Source organism: Mytilus californianus, unplaced genomic scaffold (genome assembly GCF_021869535.1).
Source record: "Mytilus californianus isolate M0D057914Y unplaced genomic scaffold, xbMytCali1.0.p SCAF_2, whole genome shotgun sequence".
NCBI classification, from domain to species: Eukaryota; Metazoa; Mollusca; class Bivalvia; order Mytilida; family Mytilidae; genus Mytilus; species Mytilus californianus.
Genome location: NW_026262668.1, coordinates 35,126,020 through 35,138,398, shown reverse-complemented (window position 1 = coordinate 35,138,398; position 12,379 = coordinate 35,126,020). Strand labels below are relative to the sequence as shown.

General features: G+C 32.9%; 1 protein-coding gene across 5 annotated transcripts in view; it reads right to left on the bottom strand.

The window, feature by feature from the left end:
• LOC127729771 (formin-binding protein 1-like) overlaps positions 1-12,147 on the bottom strand; it is a 48,347-nt gene extending 36,200 nt beyond the window's left edge. For all 5 annotated transcript variants that reach the window (XM_052237644.1, XM_052237646.1, XM_052237647.1 and 2 more), the window contains exon 1: positions 12,017-12,147. In XM_052237644.1, coding sequence (XP_052093604.1) covers positions 12,017-12,040 — 24 coding nt within the window. In that variant the 5' untranslated portion in view covers positions 12,041-12,147. The remainder of the gene's footprint in view (positions 1-12,016) is intronic.
• Between the last annotated feature and the right edge of the window lie 232 nt (positions 12,148-12,379).

Here is a 12,379-nt window from a genome sequence, read left to right as displayed (position 1 = left end):
ATAACAGTACAGATCTTAATCATCTATATACGACAATCTGATATAACAGTTGGCATACACATAATCACTTCATAAAACTACATCTAAAGTGTAAGGTTTTTACAACTTTACACATGATTTGTGTTGTATTACATGTACTGGAGTAAGTATGTCAATTTCTAATGACAGTTTTATGAATGAAAGGTCAATTTCTTGACCCATAAATCATACCTACAGGTATATATATCTTTAAATCATTTTACACATCTATAATTTTCAGACTTTAAGTAAAGTAAACACTTTGTATGACAAAATAATATATTTAAGACAAGATAAAAATTGACCTTTCTTCAGAGTTGAAACTGAAAAGAAAGGAAAAAGTAACTAATTAATGAGGTTAAAAAAAGATGTAATTATCATGATTATAAGTGAGAAGAGAAGAGACAAAATATGTATATTTTGTTTTCAAGGGCAAATCTATTTTAACTTTGTCTGCAACTGGGTCAATTTTTTCTGTCATTCTTGTACTCAAAGACCATCAAGATCATATAAGGTCATAAAAGCATTTGAAACCACAATGGGTTTTTTAATCTTGTGTTCTAATACATAACTTCAAATAAATGTAGCATCCTGGAAATATATCATCAGATGAAACAATATATTGTAACCTTTTGATCTCATGTAAATTAACAAAAATTTGTACAGATATACATGTAATGACCAGGATGAAAAGTATGAACTTCAATGTGCTGTGCAAAAATTAACTACCAAAGCCATTAATGTGAGTGAAAATACCAGGATATTTTGACACATTTATGTTCAATTATGAATATGTTCATAATGTACATGTATTAGATCACTGACACAGTCTAATCAATGTCATTACCAATGCAGAGTGAGACAAAACTAAAAATACAACAATGTTATGTAGTTACCCTTTTTAAATAAGTTTCTTCTTTAAGCAGGTTTACAGCTGGCATTATATACAATACATTCCTACTACATTTAAATTGATAGCACAGAAAACATATGTTTATGATAACCTTCAAGTTCAACAAGGGCAGGGTACCATGAGTTGTTTGATCAGGGTTACCCTGGTTTAAAAAACAATGATATACATGTAAAGGTAGGCAATTAAATGATTTTACATGTAAATGTGGAAAAATTCACAAAACTGCTTTTTAATATGAATTGCTGACAGAGATACATGTATGTCTCGCTTTCATGTGATTTCGATAGTTAAATGGAAAACATTCAGAGGCAATACAAATGTAAGCCATGACTGAGTATCAACAGTAGAAATGAGATAAGCCAATGCTAATGCAACTCCATACCAAATATTATTGACTTATCATAAGTGACCTCATCACAAACTTTAACATGTAAACTATGCAACAAAAGATCAAAATCAATGAACCATGATTGAGGAGTCAGGGCCAAAAAATCTCCATGGAAATGAGATATACATGTTGATGAGCAAATGCTAATACAACTGCATAAAAATATAATTGATTTACGGTTACCCTTAATGGTTCTCTTGATGTAGAGACAAAAATTGGTAAGGGTACATGTAGCAACTCAAAAAAGGAAAGGTAGGGAGCCCTAATAAACAAATATAGGTTTTCTTGGCCTTACTATTATTGCCCCTGAATCACTGCTCAGTACAGTAATTATTTTAAATTCAGGTGTGGTAACAAATTTTTTCCACATTTCCGATCTTTATCTTTAGAAAAAGACAGCATGAAATACAAAAACTCTGGTTTACACTTCATAGTGTTTGTTACATAATTTGTCTACCAGAAACCAGGAATTTGTGAATCATGTTGTTTTAATACACAGCAATTTGTGCATTACATTTTGACAATGTGAATAAATTTTGTAACTGTACAAAATAAGTCACAAAAGTTTTTGTGGGAGTATATTTTTACCTACATGTATATACATGCATGTAGCAACTGAACCATATCAAAAAAAAGTCTGGACAATCATTTTATCACATACATGTATGATAATTTGGACTTGTTTCAATGTAACTTAACTGTCATACATGTAAAAAATGTAGCGGTAGGGAGCAAAGGTTCAATTTGGCACCCTCCTTATATTTGCCTTTCTAATAAAAAAAAAATGTCAAAAATTTTCACTTTTTATTTGAAATTAAAACTGTCGAACTTAGCTTTCATGTAAAAATTTACAAACAGAATCCAACTTCATACAGGAGACTTTATCTATCTGCTAAACAAATACTTTCTATCCAGGTGTACAATTGCACTAAAGGTCATGTCGAAAGATCTGGCATACGGAACCCCACAGGTCAGTATCAACATATTTTTCATTCTCTAAACACTTGTTAAATAGACAGTGATCTGACACATGATTTACAAACAATACACTTGTATGTATCTATAGACATTATAGGGGTGATACTTATGTGTCTTCAGGAAGCAATTACTATGATAATAAAAGCATGATTTTTTAGTCAGCTCCACACTGTATTATGATGCAGCTGGTGCAACACTTTTTAAAGTGTTTTGGCAATCATATATACTGAAGAAGGAAAAAATCTGATTTAGAATGAGTCAAATGGAGGAGTAACATCTGATTAAATCTTAACATGTCAAATCAATGTCTAGACATTACACTGTCCTAATTACTTCAAAATGCAATGTATATTTGAGAAATCTGAGATATTTTTCATGATGTCCTGATTTAATCCTTTAAAAAGAAATTTTCATTTTTTTTCCTCTTATATATTTATTTTCAATCATATATTTTATTTAGGAAAAGAAACATTCAAAACAGTTAATACTTCGTGTAACTTGAACATTTTCTTATTCTAACAGTACTTGACCAGGTAAGATTATGAAGATGGTAGGGACTGGTTTCTATGGTAATAAACTGTAATATAAAGTCAGAAATTTGTTATTGACCTCACTGAATTGACTAGTATTACCGGTAGCTAGTTTTCCTCAAGTGCAATAACTCCTATAAGGTGTCAACTGCTGATTCAGCTATTCTATGTAGACCTTGTTTTGCAGACCATGTTGGCTATTTAAATTTTCTCTGCTTCCACTATAATATAATACATGTACATTTCATAAAGAACACAAAAATAGGTCAAAACTGCAATTAAAAGGGCCATTTGACTTATGATAAGATCTTGTCTAGCTGACTGTTTCTGCTGTTTAAAGCCTCTATCTCTTATAGTTTAGAAGATTATAATCAACAAGTTCCGACTGTGAGCCACTGCTCAATAATGACACACTGGCTATAATTATTATTTGCTAAACAGGAAATTGATTAGCAATAAACACTATATAGCATGCTGACATGAATGTTGATACAAAATTTCAGAGTGCTCTGATATGCAGTTCCTGAGAAAATGTGACGAAAATTTCATACTGTTGATTCATTTACTTTTGTGGATATTTGATTTCGTGGTTTTGCCCAAGTCTACATGTATATATATAGTACAAGCTACTTGGTAATGTTCACTTTGTTGATCATTATACATCAATTGGTCCATCTCAGTATAAATGTATGACAAATGGTGGATTAAACATTAATTGAGGTAAAATCCATCAATTAATGTTTATTCCTGACCTGTTTACAACGTAAATGTAAACAAAACAAACTGCAATAAAATGCTCTGCTGGGCGCAGCTTGATACAACCTCAGTGGTCGAAACCCTGAACAGTTAGGACAAGTATGGACGCTACATTCAAGCTTGATACAGCTCTGAATTTGGATTGTGGTTAACAATTTGACACAGCATACATGTATATAGGTTTCTGACACAGAATAAATGTATAGGACTGAAACATTTGAAATTGGACTTTTACCTAGTATGGTCCAATATCCAAAATTTAAATGCATGGTTAGATTCAGCGAAGTTAAATTCTGGAACCCATTTGGATCAACTTGAAAACTGGGCCTAAAATAAAAAATCTAAATATATGTTGAGATTCAGCATATCAAAGAACCCCTTTAATTAATTTTTTGTTTAAATCAAACTAAGTTTAATTTTGGACCCTTTGGACCTCAATGTGGACCAATTTGAAAACTGGTTTGGGCCATAACCTCCAAAATCAATCCCAACCTTCCTTTTGAGGTATGAAATCTTGTAGTCAATTTCATAGCGATCCATACAATTATACACAAGTTATTGTCATGAAAGAGGAAAAATGCGTTTTTAGTCCCTTTGTGGCCCTTATTTCCTAAAGAGTGAGGACAATTACCCCCAAAATCGATCCCTACCTTCCTTTTGTGGTATGGAACCTTGTGGTAAAATTTCATAGAGATCAATACGCCTTTACTCACATTATTGTCTGGATTCTCTGGAAACCAAATGTCTTCCTACGACTACGACAACTCAATAACATTATACGACCGCAAAAATTTTGCAGTTGTATAAAAAGTCAATCATTTATGTTGAAATATAGTATTTTGATTTTTCACTCCATATCATTTGAGAGTCATTTTTGACTGTCTATTATCTCTTATTAATTAACCTGCTAATGGTTTTTACAGTTGGAAGTAGGTTGTTTCGCCCCAAATTCTGTTAATCATGTTAATACCGAGAAATGAGAGGTTTTGCCTTGACTTAAAAAAAATATCAATAATGTGGAAGCAGACCTGAAGCCAACTTTCAGGATTAGCGAGTGAGCTACACAACTTTTACCCTGATCGCGAAAAAAGCTCTAAAATACGATTTGTGAAATTCTACACAGAAAAAATTATCCTCCCCGATTTTGAACTTATCCCATGATCACGTTAATAAGCCAATCAAAATCGTTGTTTCTCTTGACTATTGGGCATTGCAAACATGCAAAAAAACAAATTGTTTTGAATTTTTTAGTTGCATTCCTCTGTCTGTATGTTAGCATTGTAAAATCATGATCATGGCAGATTTTCATCTCAAAGCAGGTTCTTACAGAGCTTAAGATGAAAAGCATGGCTGATTAACAAAATTCAAAGATGCAGTGCTACCATAAACATTATAAATAGAAGCTTATGGACATTACACTTACACTAACATTCATTGTCATTCTTGTTATTAAATTATCAAATCATATAAAATATAAAGGAATCTGATAAATGTCCTTCTTCATGTTCTTTGTCCATATTTTTGAATTGGAAAAGTCAACAGTCACTTTAAACACGGACCATTTGATCTTTGAAGGGGGGGTTATATCAAGTCAGATGTTTTCAAGAATTTTTTTTCAGTCAATCCAAAGCAAGAGAAATAAATGGGGAATGTATCCATGAAACACAGATGATGCCCCTGCTTACATTGTACATATCATATAAAGTTATAAAGGGACATAACTGAAAAACGGTAAAAGTGACTCTACCCAAATTTGTACTTGATCTGAGTTTTGTGGTAATAAGTATTGTGTATAAGTTTCATAACATTTGGTTGAGGCAAACTTAAGTTACAGAACGGAAACGAAAAATTCAGCAATTTTTCCATTTGTAAAGGGGCATAACTCTAGAACAGTAAAAGTGACACCACCAAATTCAAACTTGATCTGTATATTGTGGTAATTAGCATTTTGTTTAAGTTTCATAACATTTGGTTGAGACAAACTTAAGTTAGAGAACGGAAACCAACTTTGGGACGTACGGACAGATGTACGGGGGTAAAACTTAATGCGCCCTCCGCTACTGCGAGGGCATAAAAAATTTCAATAAAATTCACATCATAGATGTCATTCTTGCTGAAGATGTAGCCAGATTCAGCAATTTTTCCATTTGTAAAGGGGCATAACTCTAGAACAGTAAAAGTGACACCACCAAATTCAAACTTGATCTGTATTTTGTGGTAATAAGCATTGTGTATAAGTTTCATAACATTTGGTTGAGGTAAACTAAGGCCAAGGAATTTGTTTTTGTCCCGGCCGATAAAGCTGCTAATAATATTATTATTGTTTGACGTAAATTTTACATTGAGGTTCTGAAAAAAGAAATCACCAATTCACCAACATTCCAACTGACTCCATTTTCAGAAAACGACATCTGTAACAAACATAAACTTTTAGCTACCGCTTTACAAGCAGAACCAGTGTTCCCGCTTGCCCTAAATAGAAGGGCGGCCCGCCCTTGGTGCCCTTACCCCCGCCCTTCTGCCCTCCAAAGTAAAAGAATGCACCCCTCTGCCTTTTCAAAAAAATAAAATTTCCAAATTTCATGCCTACCGCGTTTCCGGTAAAATTTGTAACTTGATTGTGTAACACTAATTAACTGACAATGGGATTAAGTTAAATACCTAATGCTTTGGCAGTTTTATCACCTTTGTTAATGATTGTTTACTTCTAATTAGTGGATTTAAGATAATTGAACAAATACTAGATATTTAATACAGAATGAAATGTCCACATGTTGTCCATTTGTAATGTTTATGTACAGCTTGTACACCTGAAAAATTTATTTCAGTAGGCATAACATAAATAATAAAATCTTAAACAATTTTAAACAATTTTAAAGGAATACATAGTTTTGACTTAATTGGTAAAAAATGTTTTGTTTCATAACCATGAGTATGAAATTTAAAGAAGAATCAAAGAAATTTGTACTTTGAACATATCAAGATTCACTTCCTGTTTTACTTCTTGTATTTTATAATCCTCCTGACATAGGAGCACTCGACAAATTTATTTTTAACAATGATGGAGAAAAAAGTAACTGTTTATACCTTCTGCAATATATTATTGCATCAATATAATATGATCATCTCCTGTCTCACCTGTTATATTTATAAAACTCCTTACTGAGGAGCACTTTGGTGTGCACTTTTAAAAAAATACTTTTTTGTAACAATTCAAATGATAATAAATAACTCTCAATAACATATATACTATATGTTTGAACAAGTAATTTAAACGTAGATAATTTGATTACATTTAAACATTCAATTTTGCATGTATAAGTCGATCTTTCAAAACTACTTGTTTATTTTTATAGACTGGTATAAGTTATAAAAACATTGAAATTTCTGATGATTATTTTCCTTACCAAATGTACAAGTTTGTTTAGATTAACATCAACATGATATGCTTTGCTTCATGGTATGATAATTTGATAAAAAAAAAATTCTTACTGGAACCAACATCAAGAACACATTAATTTCTGAATATGGTTTGAATACAACTAATGTTCTCCAGCTGAGCCTAGCAATATTCAAGGTAATTTATACACTGTCCAACAGTGCCCTTAAAATCTGGGTTATAACGCTAAAGTGCCCTTTCAGACAACTAGCACCCTTCTGCCCTGAGATTCAAGCTGGAACACTGAGAACCAAATACAATGAAAGTCCCAACTATGTATTGGCTTCCGAAGCTGCACAAAACACCTTACAAATATAGATTCATTTCGTCTTCAAGCCATTGTTCCACTACTAAATTGTCTATTCTTCTTACCAGTACACTTGGTACAATCAAAAACCTGATAATAAATTGTTCAAATAAGGCCTTCGAAAATAGTGGAATTAATTACTTTTGGAGTGTCAAGAACTCGTTGGAAGTACTTGATAAATTGCATGCATATATTGGTTATTTTGAATCTGTTCAAAGTTTTGATTTTTCTACCCTATATACCACATTGCCTCACATTCTCATTAAGAAAAAATTCACACACCTAATTAAATGGGCATTTAAAAAGTCAGAATGTGAATATATATGTTCAAACTCTTTTAGGTCATTTTTTAGTAGCAATAAACAAAAAAACTATGTCAATTGGACATGCTTTGATACTATATATGCCCTTGAATTTTTACTAGATAACATTTTTGTTCGCTTTGGAGATTCCGTATATCGTCAGGTCATCGGAATTCCAATGGGGACTAACTGTGCACCACTTATTGCGGACCTTTTTTTGTATTGCTATGAGTTACAATTTATGACAAAAATCAGCAAAGACCCATCGAAACAACATCTGATACACAAATTTAATAATACTTTTAGATATTTGGATGATATTTTGGCTCTCAATAATGACGACTTCAGTATGTATACTAAAGAAATTTATCCTGTTGAACTTACTTTAAATAAAGCTAATACTAACAATGACCACTGCCCTTTCCTCGATCTTGATATCTATATCATTAACGGAAAGCTTAATACTAAAATATATGATAAAAGAGATGATTTTTCATTTCCTATCGTTAATTATCCATTTTTAGATGGTGACGTTCCCTTGTCACCATCTTACGGTGTTTATATATATCTCAACTTGTACGAATCGCTCGTGTATGTAACAATGTTTTAGATTTTAACGAGAGAAATTTATGTATTACTGAAAAATTATTACACCAGGGTTTTCGATTTCACAAACTAGTCAAAACATTTACTAAATTTTATCATCGGTATAAGGACATCATTCGTAAATATAGCTCAACATGCAGACTTCTTATACGTTCAGGTATTTCACATCCAATTTTTTATGGAAATATTCTTTATAAAGCACAAAAATGTCAGTATTCACCTCTGAAGCTAACAAAACCTTTAAATAGACTTATTAAGAAGGGATATAGTTACGATACTGTTGTCAGGTCATTAAAGATTGCATATTTTGGCGTTAATATTGATTCACTTATAGGGTCTTTGCATCGGCACTAAACACATTTATTTAAAAACCAGTTGTTGGCATGACACGGGTTATGTTCTTCTCATATATGTTATGATGGTATGATACTAAACCCCTAACGGGAAGGATTGTGCCTGATGTTCATATGATGAAGACATGATCTTTCAATCAGTTTAATTGAAGTCTGGAGCTGGCATGTCAGTTAACTGCTAGTAGTCTGTTGTTATTTATGTATTATTGTCATTTTGTTTATTTTCTTTGGTTACATCTTCTGACATCAGACTCGGACTTCTCTTGAACTGAATTTTAATGTGCGTATTGTTGTGCGTTTACTTTTCTACATTGGCTAGAGGTATAGGGGGAGGGTTGAGATCTCATAAACATGTTTAACCCCGCCGCATTTTTGCGCCTGTCCCAAGTCAGGAGCCTCTAGCCTTTGTCAGTCTTGTATTATTTTTAATTTTAGTTTCTTGTGTACAATTTGGAGTTTAGTATGGCGTTCATTATCACTGAACTAGTATATATATTTGTTTAGGGGCCAGCTGAAGGACACATCCGGGTGCGGGAACTTCTCGCTGCATTGAAGACCTGTTGGTGACCTTCTGCTGTTGTCTGTTCTATGGTCAGGTTGTTGTCTCTTTGACACATTCCCCATTTCCATTCTCAATTTTATTATAGAAGGAAACGAAAAATTCAGCAATTTTTCCATTTGTAACGGGGCATTACTCTAGAACAGTGAAAGTGACACCACCAAAATTCAAAGTTGATCTGTGTTTTGTGGTGATAAGCATTGTGTATAAGTTTCATTACATTTGGTTGAGGCAAACTAAAGTAAGAGAAAGTAAACGAAAATATTCAGCAATTTTTCCATTTGTAAAGGGGCATAACTCTAGAGTGTTAAAAGTGACGCCACCAAAATTCAAACTGGATCTGTGTTTTATGGTAATAAGCATTTTGTTTAAGTTTCATAACATTTGGTTGAGACAAACTTAAGTTAGAGAACGGAAACCAACTTTGGGACGTACGGACAGATGTACGGGGGTAAAACTTAATGCGCCCTCCGCTACTGTGAGGGCATAAAAAATTTCAATAAAATTCACATCATACATGTCATTCTTGCTGAAGATGTAGCCAGATTGTTGTTTTTAGCAAAAAGGCTAGATTATTTTTTACAAAAAATTAAACTCTAGATTGGTTAATTGATTCAATTAACTTTAATTGGAACTAATCATATACATGTTGGTGTCAACAATGATAAAGATAATTAACAATTTGACGGCTTGTCCATTCAGTCATTGTGTGTCTTCCAGCAGGTGATCCATATCAGCCATGATGTCAACAGTGTGTTAATAATGTATTTTAACTACGCAAATATTTAAGACACTCAAAATGTCTAATATATATAGATCTATATAAGAAGATGTGGTATGAGTGCCAATGAGACAACTCTCCATCCAAGTCACAATTTGTAAAAGTAAACCATTATTACATGTAGGTCAAAGCATGGCCTTAAACACAGAGCCTTGGCTCACACCGAACAGCAAGCTATAAAGGGCCCCAAAAATTACTAGTGTTAAACCATTCAACAGGAATATATACACATATATCCTGGATCTTGATATCTATATCTTTAACGGGAAGCTTAATACTAAAGTTTATGATAAAAGAGATGATTTTTCATTTCCAATTGTTAATTATCCATTTTTAGATGGCGATGTTTTCCTTGGCACCATGGCCATCTAATGTTTATACATGTATATCTCAACTTGTTCAATTGGCCTGTGTATGTAACAACATATTTGATTTTAAAGAAAGAAATCTCTGTATTACTGAAAATTATCATGATTATTGCACTAGGGTTTTTGATATCACAAACTTGTCAAAAACATTTACTAAATTTTATCATGATACAATGACATCATTCGTAAATATAAATCAACGTGCAGTCATCTTATACGTTCAGGTATTTCACATCCCATCTTTTATGGTAATATTCTGTACAAAGCACAAAAATGTCATTCCCCTCAAAAGCTAACCAAACCTTTTTAACAAACTTATTCAAAAGGGATATAGTCATGATACTGTTGTCAGGTCATCAAAGATGGTATTTTTTTTGAATTAATATTGATTCACTCATCATGCTCATACTTAAGGTCTTTGCATTGGAAATAAACACATTTATTTTAAAACCAGTTGTTGACATGATATGGGATATGTTCTTCTTGTCTATTTTATGATGGTATGATACTAAACCCCTAACTGGAGGGATTGTGCTAGATTTTCATATGATGAAGACAATCTTTCAATCAGGCCAAAAAAAAAATTATACGAGTTTACTGTCACTGTGTCACATGCCGAAAAAAATAGGGTCGGTAGGTCAGATTTATTTTTTGTTTAGGTGGAGGGGAGTTCAATTGTAGTTTCTTGACACAATTAGCTACATACAGAGAAACAGAAGACACTATAATAGTGCATATACTTGTCTATCAGCTAGCTTTCTGGCACTGGAGGCCGCCATTGTTGTTTGATAAGTAAATACCGGTACACACGACGGAAAAGACCGAAATTTCCGTAATTTTGGAAAATTGCAGATAAAAGTTAGGGTTGCGGCGATAAAATGAGGGTCGGTCGGGTGACCGTAAACACTCATGTTTTTTTTGTTTGGCCTCAGTTTAATTGAGGTCTGGAGCTGGCATATCAGTAACTGCTAGTGCATGCAGTTCTTTGTTAAATCATGTTGATCAAGGGGAGGGTTGATGTCGCACAAACCATGTTCAACCCTGCTGCATTTTTGGGCCTGTCCCAAGTCAGGAACATCTGGCCTTTGTTAGACTTGTATGTATATTTAATTTTGGTTCATTTATATGTTTTCGGCGTTTAGTGTGATGTCCATTTTCGCTAGACTAGTATACATTATTGTTAAGGGGTCAGCTGAAGCCTGCCTCCAGGTACAGCTGTGTTGAAGACCTATTGGCGGCCTTGGGCTGTTTTCTGCTGTTTGGTCAGGTTGTTGTCTCTTTGCATGCTTTGAAACATTCACTGTTTGAGTGTTTCCATTATCAATTTTACATAAAAAACTTAACAGTTCATATTCTTGCACAACAATATCAATTTTATGTGTATGGGAATGGGGCAAAACAACATGTATTCTGAAAGTTTACTACATTTTGATTTGCCTTAAATTGTACATACATGTACATGTTACTCATTGACATTGTTAGAAATTTTATTTGTGTTCCATCTTTTACTCAGTATAAAAAGCACGTCTAACACGAATAATATGATGCTATATTTATCAAACTATGGAGCCTTGATATATCAGCTGACACCAACATAAGAAAGACTAAATATTTTCCTTCCAACGACAACGGCTTCCTGCTATTTATTTTGGTCAATTCAGGATTACTTTTGTTAATATATTGCTAGTTTTGGCCGGTGCAACAATCTGGAAACTTACCCAAAGCTCAGTTCCCCAGCTCATGTCTGCATTAAGGTGCCCCAAGGGGAGTCAACATGTATAAAACGTTAAATATTTGACAATAACATTAGCCCAGCCTCTTATTACTTATCCAATATGGCGGATCTGACTCAATGAATAGGGATTATTATTTACATTTAGTTTCGTATAAGGAATAATGATTTAGTATTCTTTTGGCTTTTTATAGATGAAAAACATAAGAAAAGATGAACTTCAGTTTATTTCAGGCTATATCCAGTTTAATAACGGATTATTTACAGGATATTTGACAGACGAAACGATTTAAGGGAGGCAACTCCTTTCACTTTCCATTTTATTTACAAATATTTTAAAAATATGTAA